Source organism: Dasypus novemcinctus, chromosome 20, assembly GCF_030445035.2.
Source record: "Dasypus novemcinctus isolate mDasNov1 chromosome 20, mDasNov1.1.hap2, whole genome shotgun sequence".
Classification (NCBI taxonomy): domain Eukaryota; kingdom Metazoa; phylum Chordata; class Mammalia; order Cingulata; family Dasypodidae; genus Dasypus; species Dasypus novemcinctus.
The window spans coordinates 51786916-51802482 of record NC_080692.1 but is presented as its reverse complement, the minus strand read 5'-3'; the positions used below and the strand labels follow the sequence as shown (position 1 = coordinate 51802482).

Sequence of the window (15567 nt, the reverse complement as noted above, 5' to 3'; positions counted from 1 at the left end):
GTGAGGTACAAAAGTATTTAACTTTGAGGAGGTCCCATTTAGCTAAGTTTTCTTTTGTTGCTTGTGCTTTGGGTGTAAGGGCCAAGAAACCTCCACCTACAACAAGGTCTTGAAGATGTTTCCCTACATTTTCTTCTAGTAGTTTTATGGTCCTGGGTTTTATATTTAGGTCTTTGATCCATTTGGAGTTGATTCTTGTATAGGGAGTGAAATAGGGGTCCGCTTTCATTCTTTTGATTAAGGATTTTCAGTTTTCCCAGCACCATTTGTTGAAGAGACTGTTTTGTCCCATTAACATGGCTTTGGAAGGTTTGTTGAAACCTGTTGGCCTTAGAGTTGAGGGTTTATTTCTGGATGCTCAGTTCTATTCCTCTTGTAGATGTGTGTCTCTTTATGCCAATACCATGCAGTTTTGATTACTGTAGCTTTGTAATATGATTACAAGGCAGTGAAATTCCTTCTGTCTTGCTCTTTTTTAGAATGTTTGTGGCTATTTGTGTGTACTTTCCCTTCCAGATGAATTTCTCTTTTTGTAAACTTGGCTGTTAGAATTTTGATTGATATTGCCCTGAATCTATAAATTGGTAGGTAGGATTGACGTCTTCGTGATATTTAGTCTCCGATTTAAGAACACAGAATGCCTTCCCGTTTAGGCTGTCTTTGATTTCTTTTAGCATTGTTACGCAGTTTTCTACATATGGGTCCTATACTTCTTTGTTTAAATCGATTCCGAGGTATTTGAGCCTTTTTGTTGATATTGTAAATGAAATTTTCCCCTGACTTCTTTGTCAGATTGTTCAGTACTAGTGTACAGAAACATTAATGACTTTTGCACATTGCTGAACTCATTTTTTAGCTCAAGTAGTTTTGTCGTAGACTTTTCAGAATTTTATAAATAAAGGATCATGTCATCCACAAATAGTGATAATTTTACTTCCTCTTTTCCTATTTGGTTGCCTTTTATTTATTTATTTATTTTGCTAAATTACTCTAGCTAAATCTAGTATATGTTGAATAACAGTCATCACAGTGGGTATCCTTGTCTTATTCCTGATTTTAGAGGGAAAGCTTTCAACTTTTCCCTACTGAATACACTGTTGTCTATGAGTTTTTAATATATGCCCTTATTATAATGAGGAATTTTCCTTTCATTCCTATATTTCTAAGTGTTTTATCAAGAAAGGATGCAGGATTTTCTCAAATGCTTTTTCTGCATCCTTTGAGATGACCATATGGTTTTTTCCATCAATTTGTTAATGTGTATTCTGTTAATTGATTTTCTTATGCTGAGCCTCTTGCATACCAGGAATAAATCCCACTTGGTAGTGATATATAAGTCTTTTGATATGCTGTTGGATACTGTTTGCAAGTATTTTGTTGAGAATTTTTGCATCTATGTTTAGTAGAGATTTGCCTATAATTTTCTTTTTTTGTGGTGTTCTTATCTGACTTTGATATTAGAATGATGTTGGCTTCATAAAATGTATTGGGTAATTTCTGTCCTCTTCAGTTTTTTTTGGAAGTTTATAAACAGGATGGGTGTTAATTCTTCTTGAAATGCTTGGTAGAATTCCCTTGTGTAGCTGTCTCATCTGGGTACTTCTTTTTTGGGAGATATTTAGTGACTGATTCAATCTCTTTAAATGTGATTGATTAGTTAAGTTCTTGTATTTCTTGGAGAATCAATGTGGGTTGTGCATTTCTAGGAATTTGTCCATTTCCTCTAGGTTGTCTAGTTTGGCATACAGTGTCTTATTTCTGCGGTCAGTCGTAACTTCCTCGCTTTCATATCTCATTTTATTTATTTGCATCTTCTCTCTCTTGCTCTCTTTTTTTTTTTTTTTTTAGTCTAGCTAATGGTTGTTGATTTTATTGATCTTCTCAAAGAACAAGCTTTTGGTTTTGTTAATTTTCTCTTTTTTTTCTTAATTTCATTTATTTTTGCTCTAATCTTTATTATTTCTTTCCTTCTGCTTGCTTTGGGATTAGTTTGCTGTTCTTTTTCTAGTTTCTCCAGTTGTTCATTAGATCTTTATAGCTTTCTTCTTTTTGAATATAGACATTTAGGGCCATAAATTTCCCTCTCCACACTGCCTTTACTGTATCTCGTAAGTTTGATAAGTTGTGTTCTCATTTTGTTTTTCTCAATATATTTACTAATTTCACTTACAATTTCTTCTTTGCCCCACAGATTATTTAGGAGTGTGTTGTTCAACCACCACACATTTGCAAAATTTCCCCTTCCTGTCTATTATTGATTCCTGGTTTCATTCCATTATGATCTTTGAAGGTGCTTTGTATAGTTTCACTCTTTCATACTTATTGAGATCTGCCTTGTGACCCAACATGTGGTCTATCCTGTGGAAAGATCGATGAGCACTTGAGAAGAATGTATAACACGCTGATTTGGGATGTAATATTCTGTATATGTCTGTTAGGTCTAACTTGTTTATCATATTGTTTAAGTTCTTTGTTTCCTTGTTGATCGTCTGTCTAGTTGTTCTGTCTAATGATGTGAGTGGTGTGTTGAGGATCCAACTATTATAGAGATGTCTATTTCTCCCATCAGTTTTACCAGTTTGCCTCATGTAATTTTGGGCACCTTGGTTAGGTGCCTAGATGTTTATGACTGTTATATCATCCTGGTGAATTGTACATTTTATTAATATATAATGGCCTTCTTTATCTCATAACTTTTTTGCATTGAAGTCTGTTTTGTCCTGTATTAGCTTAGCTTCTCCTGCTCTTTTTGGTTACTGTTTGCATGGAATATCTTTTATCAGCCTTTCACTTTCAGCTGGTTTGTATTCCTGAGTATAAAGTGAGTCTCTTGTAAGCTGCATATGGACAGCTCATGTTTTTTAATCCACTCTGTCAGCCTGTATCTTTTGTTTGGGGAATTGAATCTATTCACGTTCAATGATTATTAGTGTAAATGTACTATTTACTTCCACCATTTTATTCTTTGATTTTCATATGTCGTATCTTGTTTTCATATGTCTTGTCTGTCTTTTTACTCTTTTGGTTATACTTTTTTGCTATTCTTTCTTCTATACTGTCCTCCAAGCCTCTTTTTCCTGTCTTTGTCTTTCAGGATGTAAGGCTTCCTTTAATATTTCCTTGAAAGGTGAATTCTCTTTTACAAACTCTCTCAGTTTTTAAAAATTTTTATTTGTGAATATTTTAAACTCACCTTTATATTGAAGGACAGTTTTTCCCAATGAAGAATTCTCTGCTGGCAGTTTTTCATTATCCTAATTGTATCATACCACTGTCTTATTGCCTTTATGTTTTCTTTTGAGAAATCTGCGCCAAGTCTTACTGTATGTCCCTTGTATGTGAAAGTTTACTTCTCCCTTGGTGCTCTCTGAGTTTACTCTTTATCTTTAATGTTTGACATTCTGAGTATTATGTGTCTTTGAGTAAGTCTGTTCAGATTTATTCTGTTTGGGGTTTGCTGTGCTTCTTGGACAGGTAAGTTCATTTCTTTTGTGAGAATTGGCAAATTTTCAGCCGTTATTTCCTCAAGTATTGTTTCTGCTCCTTTTCCTTCTCTTCTCCTTCTAGAACTCCTGTGACTTACATGTTTTTGCATTTTGTGTTATTCAACTCCCTGTCTCCCTGCTTAATTTTTTGCCTTCTTTTCTCTTCAATTTCATCTCTTCTGTCTTCGGTGTCACTTATTCTTTCTCCTGTCATTTTGAGTCTACTGTTGTATTCCTCTCATATGGTTTTGCTCTCACCTATCCTGTCTTTCATGCCCATGAGCCCTGTTACTTTTCTATTTAGGTTTTCAAATTATTTTTTATGCTCTCTCAGTGTTGTTTTGATGTCTTTTTAACTCTTTACCCATATTGTCTTTCAACTCATTAATTTGATTTTGGATATATGTGTGAATCTTGTTGATTAGTTTTCTCAAATCCTGTGTCTCATCTGATATATTCCTTTGCTTGACCATTTCTTCTGTTTTCTTAGTATGGTTTGTTAGTAATTTTTTGTTGGTATCTAGGCATTTGATTATCATGGTGAGTTTACTCAGATGTTCGATTTCTTTTTCTTTCTTTTTTTTTTTTCTTTTTTTAAAAAAAAGATTTATTTATTTATTTAATATCCCCCCTCCCCTGGTTGTCTGTTCTTGGTGTCTATTTGCTGCATCTTGTTTCTTTGTCCGCTTCTGTTGTCGTCAGCGGCACGGGAAGTGTGGGCGGCGCCATTCCTGGGCAGGCTGCTCTTTCTTTTCACGCTGGGCGGCTCTCCTCACGGGCGCACTCCTTGCGCGTGGGGCTCCCCCACGCGGGGGACACCCTTGCGTGGCACGGCACTCCTTGCGTGCATCAGTGCTGCGCATGGCCAGCTCCACACGGGTCAAGGAGGCCCAGGGTTTGAACCGCGGACCTCCCATATGGTAGACGGACGCCCTAACCACTGGGCCAAAGTCCGTTTCTCCGATTTCTTTTTCTTTTGTAAGTTTTTAGTGGCGGGAGGCTGTGTGTTACTGCTGATCTTTGATTCTTGGTTTAATCTGATCTGGGTCTTTAGGACTGTCCCTGTTAGTTGCTCAGATCTGGGCCATGGACCAGTAATGTGTTGCAACCTGCTTCCAAGGGCCTTGGGATGGAAGGCTGTAAAGTCTGGTTAAAGCCTCTCTCATTTACTTTCCTCACATGCACATCCTTGGTCCGTCAGCAGGTGGCGCTGTGGCTGGGGTGTGTTTGCTGCAGCTGGGACAGCAACAGTGGGGCAGAGCATCCTGCCTCGGGGGGCTGTTCTCCACCCTGTGCTGGCAGCTTTCCCTGGTAGGAACTAATCATACTGCCCTTCACGTCCTTAACAGCCCGTGCTGGTCAGTAGAGAGGAGATTGAGAGGGTCGGATCTCTTTAGCTCCCAGGCACGGCCCCACCTGGCCTGGAAGGGCTCCTGGGACACAGCAGACCAAGTGTGTGGGTCAGAAGCTGATTCAGCCTCAGGCTGTGTCCTCAGGCCCCTCTCCCGGGAGGTGGATATCTGGGGGCCCCCCTTTTCTGTAGCTGCTGGCGCTGAGGCATCAGAATTCAAAATTGTCCATAGGGTGGTGGAGGGCCCGCCGTAACAGCTGCCGCTTCTAGCTCAGCGTTCTGCCCTCGCGGTTCTTTTCCTTTGTCCTCTCTCTTCTGGATGGTGTCTAATCTTCCCCTGGTGTGCTAAGCCCTAGAAGACCTTTTCCAGACCGTTTTTGCCTGTCCTCTAGCTATTTTCCTGGGACAGAAGAGAGACCCATGTCTTTCTAGTCCACCATCTTCCTGAAGTCCACTTATTTTTAATGGTTGCCTAACAACTCCTTTTATTTTGTGAAAAAATTTTTAACCAGGCCCATGTTAATATAATTTTTTTTAGCTGTCCCCTGTTAAATGGATTTTGTTTTAACAAACAGAAGTAAATTTGTTATTTATCACAAACATTGCTGCAATGAATGGACTTTTGATGCATCCTTCTACACATGTAACAATATGTCTGGAGGGTAGATTCCTGAAGTGGCATTGCTGGGTCAAAGGATGTGTGTAAAAGTGAATTTGGGGATATTGCTAACTTGTCTTTCATAGTGTGTATCACTTTACACTCCCCAAATCAACGTATAACAGTGCCTGTTTCCCCAACCCCATATCTTCCTATCATTGCCAGTCTAATAGCTGAAAAGGGTTAATCATGTATTCTGAACTTTTATTTATTATACACGAGTGACAAACTTGTCTGTTGTATTGTTTTTCTATATATTGATAACCTTGGCCTACTTTTCTGTTGATTTTTACATTTCATGAAAGGGGAATTTGAAGTTTAGGATATCAATTGAAAATATTTCACCTCAATTTTTCATTTATCTTTGATTCCCCTCTTACCTGTCCATGTAAAAATGTTTGTTTTTTGTAATCAAATGGATCATTCTTTTCATTTCTGGTGTCAGGGCTTTGGTCATTTCCTCTCTTCAGGATTATAGAAAAATTCTCTTTATTTCTTGTTATTTTTATGGCTTAATTCTTTACATTGAACTCTTTGATCCATTAGGAATTTATTTTGGTATAAAATGTGACTTAAGGAACAATTTAATTTGTAAATTTACTGTCTTTAACCTCCATCCCTGTCTTTCATTTGTTTTACAGAATTTCTTGGTTATGCTTACATGCTTATTTTTTCATTTGAAGTTTAGAATTAGCTTGTCAAGTTCTACTTCCAAAAATGTTCTGATAGTCTTTTTTAAATATATTTTTTATTGAAGTATATCATTCATACATGAGCATACATAAACAAGTATGCAGTAAAGATTGTGAACTTACAGAATAAACGTGTGACATCATACAGGAGTCTCCTACATCACCCCTCCACCAACACTTTACATTGCTGTGAAAACTATGCAAGAGCATGGTCAAAATATTGCTACTAGCAATAGTCCCTGTCCTACATTTGGTGTATTTTTTCCCCCAACACATCCTATTTTTAAAAAATATATTTTCATTACAGAGGTTATGAACTTGCAAAACAATCATACACGTGTAGAATTCCCACACAACACCCCTTCACCAACATACCACACCGAGGTGGAACATTTGTTACCGATTATGAGATAATATCACTTGATGATGTTTTTATTTGCTTAATATTAATTTTATATGTTTTCTTAAGTATTATTATGATAATTTAAAACTGAATATTTAAAATTTGTCTTTAGGTTACTCAGCAGTTAGAGATTATCTGTCTACGGATCATTGATCTTGTTTTACAGAAACGTGTAATTGGTAAGTTCAAAGGTTGAGTGAAAAGGTAGATTCAGAGTTTTTTTTTTCTTTTTTTCATTTAATGAACTTAAAGTGCAGTTTTAGCTTTTCAGGGTCACAAGATGAACAACTTTGAGAAAGAGAAACCTGTACATTTTTCAATTTTGGGATATACTTTCTAATATTAGATGAGTATTTTCATTTGGAAATGATCATGTATTGTATCCAGTTAAGAATTTTTGGTCTTGGAATTTTTAAAGGATGGGAAGTTTTTGTTTTTTTTTTCCCAAATAAATCAATTTTATTGATACATATTAATAAAGCATACAATCCACCCAAAGGGTACAATTAGTGGTATTTGGTATAATCACATAGCTATGCATTCATCACTTCGGTCATTGTTAGAGCATTTTCATTATTCCAACAACAATAAAAATAATAACAAAAACTCATTGTTTTTCAATCTTTCTCTATTTTCTCTGCTGTAAATAGCTGCTATTCTTTCTGTAGTTTATTTTTATTTTTATTTTGTATAGATGGAATCAAGCAATATGTAGTACCTTGTCTCTAGTTTCTTTCTTTTAGTATATTTCCTTTTATTTATTTAATTTTGCCCTTACTGGAAGATGATAAATATATGTACTACTATCCATAGTTTCCTTTGGTTTATTTTTGCCTGCTGTTAACATCTGGTAACATTAACATACATTTGTTCAGTTTCAAAGAAAAACTGTTATATATGTAGTATTACCCACATGGGCATTTCACATGCGGTTTCACTGTGCTCTTCAGTCCCGTGTTAGTTTTTAGCTTCCTTCTAGTAACACACATGACTGTAGACTTTCCCTTTCAACCTCTGTCATACCCATATAACAGCAGCACTGCTGCTTACAAACACCATGCTGTGCTTTCACCATTTGTGTTCATTTCCAGAGGTTGACAACCTTTTCACCAATTCTGCACAGATCAACCCTCTGCTTTGGTCGGAAAGTTCTAAATCCTGCATTTGAGAAATGAAAACTAATGGGAAGTTGAGGTAGTTGCTTTAGTTGAGGATTGAAAACTGAAATGATAGGCCTGTTTGTTGTCCCAAGTGTGAATTAATTGTCCTGTTGTCTCTTCTAGTGCCTAACTTTTGAGCAGAATTAGTAGCAACGCTAGATGTTATATACTGTGGGAATTTTGTAGAGGAAGCTCCTTTTCCGTAGTGACCAGGCATTTTGAAGAGGCAAGTCCCAAGTCATATGGACACGAGGGAGATGCAACCTGTATAGTATGAAGAGAGAAAGATGCAAAAAGGAAAAAGCCACTGCCTGAGAACAGTTGCCTCCAAACTTATTGTTCACTCCATTAATGAAAAATTGTATATACACTTGTAAATATGAGAATATTTGAATATTTATACACAATATACATAATATTAGTATACATGTATTTGCATAAACTAGAAATGTAAAAGGATGAGGTTATTTATATCCACATCTATATCTCTCTGTAGCTTTCTAATACATTGTTCTCCTACTCAGTAAATTCTTTTGCACACTGCCTAGGATGTAGACATCCTACTTTGGAAATCACTGCTATAAAGCATTGGGGTACGTAAAAATCACTGAGGAGCCTGGTAAGGTAATGATTCCTAGCCCTGTGGCCAGAGGTGCTGATTCTCCATTCAAGGCACTGCCTAGGAATCTGCATTTTACTGAGCATGCCCAGTGATTCTCAAGCAGGTAGAACAGTGACTTGGAAATGATCTTTGCTCAGAAGGACCCCAGGTACAGTTGCCTTTCCTTCATTTTTCCAGAGCAAGTGCAAAACAGGTCACTCAGCCTAGGAGTCGGAGAATAGTCACTAGTTGGAGGAAATGAGGTGACTAATTTTAAGGCATGGCTATCAGAAACAAAAGGGATTCGGAAGGAAAGTGTCAGGCTGGTAAACAGTGAGCCACGTGGAACTTCAGTGTCTTGGTTCAACCCCCCTACCCCAAAACCCCTAAAGACTACTTTTTTCTTTTTTCAATAAAATAGCAATTTTTATAAGTCAGGCAGGTGTATTATTGGAATTATTTGAGTATTGTTACCAAGACACAGGAAAGAGGATATAAAATATGATTATATACTTGAAATGCATGTAAGCAGGAAGGCAGAAAAATGTTTCACCTTTCAGTTGCTTCCATGTTCTAGAATTAGAATTATTTGCTTTTCTTTGCTAGGTAGCAACAATAATGATTATATTACTCATCTATACTTTTTGGGGTTTTAAAATATTAAAATAATCTTGAGGAAGAAGACTGTAGTAGGGCAAGGGGAAGTAGTTTATACAGACTTTCTCTGATCTACAGTACAAGCTGTTTTAGCAGTTAAAACAGGTTCTTAGGAGGAGGAAAAGGTGCCGTGGGCAGGGGGAGGGCCTGGTGCAGCTGCTTTTCCTCCAGTCTGCCTGGGCGTGAAGGACGTGATGTCCCTTTTCCACCCTTCAGCTTCATGGTGAAGGAGCATTTTCTCTCCTCATCTTCTAAGGTGGGGTGACATAAACAACTTTGAGAAATTCACTGTTCAATTAATTTGTTGCTTTTCAAGTGATTGTCTTACATAATAAATTGTTTCCCACTCACCGAGTTCTGTAATTTCCATCTTATTTTCCTTTCAGTTAGATATCTTTATTATTAGATTTTGAATATACTAAGTTTTAAATGAGGTTAGGGGAAAAAAAGACTTTTCTTCAGGTTTCCAGATTGAATATTCCTTTTTTGTAAGAGGGAAAAACCAGCTTTCAAGTTAGACTTCTTGGTTCAGTGACATAGTAGGAATTATCTACAATTTTGCACTGAGGTTTGCGTGTATGTTTTTTTTTTTTGTTTTTTTTTTTTTGAGGTACCAGGGCCATGGATCGAACCTGGGACCTCGAATGTGGGAAGCCAGTGCTCGGTCGCTGAGCCGCACCTGCTCCCCTAAGTTAGTTTTTTCATTTGTTTTGCGTATTGTTTGCTTTTGTTGTTGTTTAGGAGGCACTTGGAACCGAACATGGGACCTCCTGTGTGGGAAGCAGGCAGTCAAGCTCCCCATGTGTTTCTGATTTTATGTTTAAGTATAATTTTCTTTTGACTGAGGATAATATATGTAAGAACATTTCCTTTGGACTCTTCTGCTTTATGCCAGCTATAATTGTCTTGAGCAAATGAAAGTTGTGGCCAAAATACAGTATGTAGTTTTTTTGTAAAAATGCAAATGTGAGACAGGCAAATATTTTAGCCCAGCTTCATTAAGCTCTCCAAAGAACATTGCCAGTTTGTCAACTTAAAATCCTATACATGAGAATGGTATGATTATCTGTTTCTTCTTGTATCCATTTTAATATAAAGTTACAAATATTTTTAGTATTACAAGTAAGTTCAGTAAAAATAAATCTTTGTCTTGCTTCCTTATAGGGGGCAGATCTTGATAAGAAATAGAAGGTAGCATGCATCCAACTGAAGATGCTGATGCTGAAAAAGGAGTAGTTTACAAAAGTCAATCAGAGAGAGAGGAGGCCTGTGCGTTAGTGTGTAGCCTGGTGTGCTCTTGGTGTTTTAATTTCTGTCATTTCCTGGCATTCTAACTATAGATTTCCTTCTTTCTAGAATTTTATGAAGAAATTCTTTCACTGGCATATAGTTTGACCTGCCATAGTATTTCCCCTCAAATGTGGCAGCTTCTAGGTATATTATATGAACTTTTCCAGCTGGATTGTTTTGAATACTTTACAGGTATGGCTTTGAACATACAGTGTATTTTTGCTTTTGTGTGTGTAGATAGTATTTCCTTTGGTACCTGAAATAAAAACATATAGTCAGAAATAATTGTTTTTGTTTTCTTGGCAAGTTTAAAGGTAGATTTATTGTAGCAGGGTTTTCAAGCCCTATGAATGTAGGAGTAGGCAGCAGACTATGTTTCTTATTTTTATTGTCTCTCAGTTTGCAGCCAGAGCATATAGACATACTTAATTCAGTAAATATTGATAAGTATTTTCTGAATACCTACTCAATCCCAAGCACTGTTCTCAGCTCTGGATAGAGCAGTGAACAAAAGAGATGGCCCTTGCCTTTCTGAAGCTTGCATTCTAGCGGGGGAAGAGAGGAGGGAGATAAGCAAGAAAATGTACATTATGTCAGACAGTGACGCGAAATGTGGGGGACGTTTAAAAACAGAAAAAAGTGACTACAGGAGACGGTGAGCATTTTAATGTTTCTGATCCGTGTCTTCCTCATTTATAAACGGGCAGATTCATCTCTTTCATTTCTAGTATTTTGTGGTAACAATGGGAGATAGCAATGTGTTGGTGTTACAGAATTGTGGTTTCAGTGGGAATAATTTATTCCTCCTCCTGTTACTCAATTTTTATTGGGATTTTGAACTTTTTTCCAGACATGATGCCTCTTCTGCATAATTATGTAACAATAGATACAAATACTTTACTGTCGAATCCAAAACATTTGGAAATACTATTTACGATGTGTAAAAAGGTAAGCATGTCCTAAGCATTTGTCGTAGTAGTTCTTACTAGTGTTTGAGTGTTTTTATTTCAGGAAACTCATTGAATTTGTTTCTTATACTTTTAGTTCTTTATTACTGTCATCAACATATATTAGACATTTTGTGTTTTCAAGTGGAGCTTGCAATTTGGAAATTTCATAATATGTGTTGTGTTTAAGAATGTTTATCACATAATAGCTATATAGTTTATAATTTCCATGTAGTAATTTTCTTCGTGTGTTTTTTTCTCTTTCAAAAATAAAAGTGTTAGGAAAATTTAGTTGTTAGTGAAGGAATGGCATTGTTCTTTTTTCTTTTTAATTGAATGTAGATATTGGAAACAATTAGGTGTAGGTAAATTTGTACATAAACAACATTAAGAAAGTTTAATAGTTGGAAAAAATCTCATCATTCAACTTAATACAAGATAATTTATAATCCCTATGATTGCTACGGTTCTTTTTACATATAAACATGATTGTCTCCAGTGTTATCTTTGTCACAGGTTAGATTTGCTCCTCTCTTGGCTGTATCTTGAAATCACTTATGATTTAATAATGTTTTCCTCCTCCTTTAGGTGAATATATGTGTATACATAAATATTAAATTGTATTGCATAAAGTTAGTAGGCAGGTTTTAAAAGCTGAAATAGCTTGAAACCAAGAAGTTTGGTAGGAATAAAATAGCCAGTGCACCATGCGTTTTTCTCACTAGAAGTGGCGTGTGCCCAGAGGAGCCCTGAGCCAGTCGTCAGTGTATCTGGTATAGGTTCCAGTTCCGTACCAAGACTAGGAGGTTTTGGGAAGTCAGTGAATTTCTTCACATGCAAACCGAAGAGGTTGATGAAAGACTCACTTGGTTCTGTGATAACCCAGCTTGTTAAATTATAATCATCTGTCAGTCTTCAGTTTTCCTCTGGTTATAGAGACGTACGTAATAAGTAGAAGTAGTTGAAAGTACAAGTCCTACGTAATGCCTCGCACCTGCTTATGTGGCAGCAAATATAGTAGACAGGATGTTCCCAATGATGCCTGTATACTTAACAAGTAGCTAATGCCTATTTTATATTCTTGGCTTTAATAATAGCCATTATTTATTAACTCTTAAAAATATTTATGGACTCTTTATAAAACAGGTATTTCCTAAGTACTTTATACCTCCTAATTTACTAAACTTCACTATGAGGAAGGTATTAGTCAGCCAAAGGGGTGCTGATGCAAAAACACCAGAAGTCTGTTGGCTTTTATATAGGGTATTTATTTGGGATAGGAACTTAAGATACCAGGCCATAAAGCATAAGTTATTTCCCTCATCAAAGTCTATTTTCACACGTTGGAGCAAGATGGCTGCCGACGTCTGCGAGGGTTCAGGCTTCCTGGGTTCCTCCCTTCCAGGGTCTTGCTTCTCTCTGGGCTCAGGGTTCCTCTCTTCCTGGGTCTGGCTTCTCTTTCTTCTGTGAGCTTACTTCCTGGGGCTCCAGCTTAAGGCTTCAGCATCAGACTCCAACATCAAAACTCCAACATCAAGACCCCCAACTCTGTCCTTGGCCATGCCTTTGGGCCCTAATGACGTGGCCCAATCAAAGCCCTAATCATAACTTAATCACACCCAGGTACAGAACAGTTTACAAACATAATCCATTATCTATTTTTGGAATTCATAACTATATTAAACTGCTACATTACCCCTGTTTACTGATGAAGAAACTGAGGTGCAGTTTTTGCACCATGCAAAACAGAGGAGCAGGCCACGCAGCTCGCTCTGCGGGATCCACATTTGAGCCTGCGGAGGTGCATGTCCTTTCCCTGCTTCGGCTTGGTTTTGGGAGACACGGTGGTTTCTTTTTCCTTTCTGCATCCTACAACCCCTGAGGCAGATAATGCTACTATCCTCATTTTCCTAAAAATACCGCTAGTACATGACACAGCAGGGACTTGAGACAGGGTATTCTGGCTCCAAAGCCCATTTCCATGTAGAATCTAGATCTAGAGGCACTGGATGCGCCGCCCTAAAGGTAGGATTTAAACTCTGTGTAATTGGGCAGGTGCTTGACTTTGCGCACTGCGCTGCCTGCCCAGGATTTAGCCTTCTCGGTCTGCTAGGGTATTTGTCACTGATCCATATATTTTTCAGCTTTCAAAATTTTATTGCCATGACCTTTCCTTTTCTTTATCTTTGTGGGTTTATGCCTTTAAAATCCCTATACTGTTTTTTTTTTTAACAGAGTTTTGGGAAGGAATGAAACTATAGGAGGAAAAATAAAACAGAGGAGAGTGTTCAGTCTATTATCTTTACCTGGAATTTCTTTTTGATTCAATTTTCTTAGATCATATAACTCTAGGAAATTGTTTAATTCATCTAAGTTTTCAAGAATATAAAAATACAGTGTTGTTCTCAGCATTCCCTTATTTTTAATTTCCTTTATCTGTAGTTATAACTCTTTCATTCCTAATATTTTAAAATTTTGCCTTTGTTTCCTTTAAAAATAATCTTGGCAGAAGTTTGCCTGCTTCATTAGGTCAAAGAATCTGCTTTGACTTTCCCTCTGTTATCTCTTTTTTATAATTTATTAATTTATCTTCTCATTTTTCTTATATTTCTTTGGGTTAAGTCTGCTCTTTTTCTTCTGCCTTATGTTTGGACTCATTAATTTTTCCATCTAATTTCTGATAAAATCATGCTCTAATCTAGGGGTCTCTCTTCTGAGAACCTTATTAAAGGCAATTGTATACCAAATTTTATGAACTTGTGCATTGTAAAATTGTTTAAAATAGTCAAAATACAGAAATGACTTTAACAATAGGGGAACAGTCTACTAAGCCTTTGTAATATCAACTTAATATAGTCTATTATCCATCTGTATAGTCCTAAATGGTTATAAAATCCATGAAAAAATATTTCTAATTATGAAGCCCAAATCAGGAAATTGAGGATTATAATATAATATAATATTTAATATAATTTTAATATAATTATCATAATTTAGTATAATTATGAAAATTATGGAAGGAATTCAAAAGGGATGAAAAATAAAAGGTTTATTTCATGGTTAGGTTATGATGTTTTACTTTTTCTTTGACTGTTTTGTTGCTCTGATGTCTTTAAAGGGAAACTTCTGCTATCTGAACAATTAACTCATATATCCTGCTTTATTAATCTAAAGTCAGAAAATAATTACTTTACAAGGAATTAGAGTAAATAGAGAGGGTGGATGGGCGCTGCTCATTTCAACTTTCCCGGCAAGGTGAATTGGTAAAGCAGGCCAGGCTGTGATTCCAGGGTTGAGCTGAGCTGGCACGCTGCTTTACGAGGACCCCGTGGCTCGCGCGGAGCCGCTCCTCGCTGAGCCATTGCTGTCGTCACCAGGTGCTGTCGGGGGATGCTGGGGAAGATGCCGAATGCCACGCAGCCAAGCTCCTCGAGGTCATCATTCTCCAGTGCCGAGGAAGGGGAATCGACCAGGTAGCGTGCGGCTGGGACGCGGCTGACTCCGTGTCCGTGTTTAAAGTGTACATACCTGACGGACGTTTTGTTTCTGTTATGATGGGAAATTAAAGAGGAGTCCTGAGTTTGTGCCTGCTTGTGACAGTCCTGTTCGGATGACAAAGAAATATACCTGTGCAATCTGGAAATTGTACCTTACATTCTGTCTGAGAAAAGGACACACAGAAAAATGTTATAAGGGGCTATCAATAAAACTTACAAAAAAGATAATTGTGTAAATTGTACTAGAGGAGATTTCCAGAAATTTACTTGCTCCTTTCCTTTTTGTGTATGCTGTTAAAATGCTCCCAGATATCTTTTTTAGACCAGAAATTAAGATACTGTGTGAGAAAAGACAGTGTTTCTCTTGACCAATATAAAGATTTATAAATTTCCAAGATTGACTCACTTTTTGATATTATTGTGGTATATTCATTTATTGAGAAGAAAGCAGTGAAGTGTTCGTTCAAGTGTAGTTGTGGATTTGTCTCTTTCGGTTCTGAGATTTCTGCTCCATGTGCTTTTTAATAAAAGCGTCCTTGGTGTGTAATTCTTGTACCATACAGTTGACCCATTTAAATCCTTTAAAGTGTACAATTCAGTTGTTTTAGATAGTCCCAGAATTGTGCAACTCTCACCATAGTCAATTTCCGAACATTTTACTCCCTCGGCAACCACTAATCAACTTTGTCTTTATAGATTTGCCTGTTCTGGATATTTCATGTAAATGGAGTCAAATGTATGTGATCCTTCGGGATTGGCTTCTTTCCCTTTAGCATGATGTTTTGAGGTTCATCCAAGTTGAAGCATGTGTCAGTACTTCATTTCT

At 36.9% G+C, this 15567-nt stretch overlaps 1 protein-coding gene across 6 annotated transcripts in view; it reads left to right on the top strand.

Annotated features, from left to right (window-relative positions):
* The window catches only part of IPO8 (importin 8), a 95300-nt gene that overhangs the window by 60084 nt on the left and 19649 nt on the right, over positions 1–15567 (top strand). For all 6 annotated transcript variants that reach the window (XR_011646690.1, XM_071210246.1, XM_058282997.2 and 3 more), the window contains 4 exons: positions 6702–6768; positions 10364–10489; positions 11148–11245; positions 14622–14717. Coding sequence is in view for 5 of the 6 variants with exons in the window: in XM_071210246.1 (XP_071066347.1) it covers positions 6702–6768; positions 10364–10489; positions 11148–11245; positions 14622–14717 (387 nt within the window). In the remaining variant the exon portion in view is untranslated. The remainder of the gene's footprint in view (positions 1–6701; positions 6769–10363; positions 10490–11147; positions 11246–14621; positions 14718–15567) is intronic.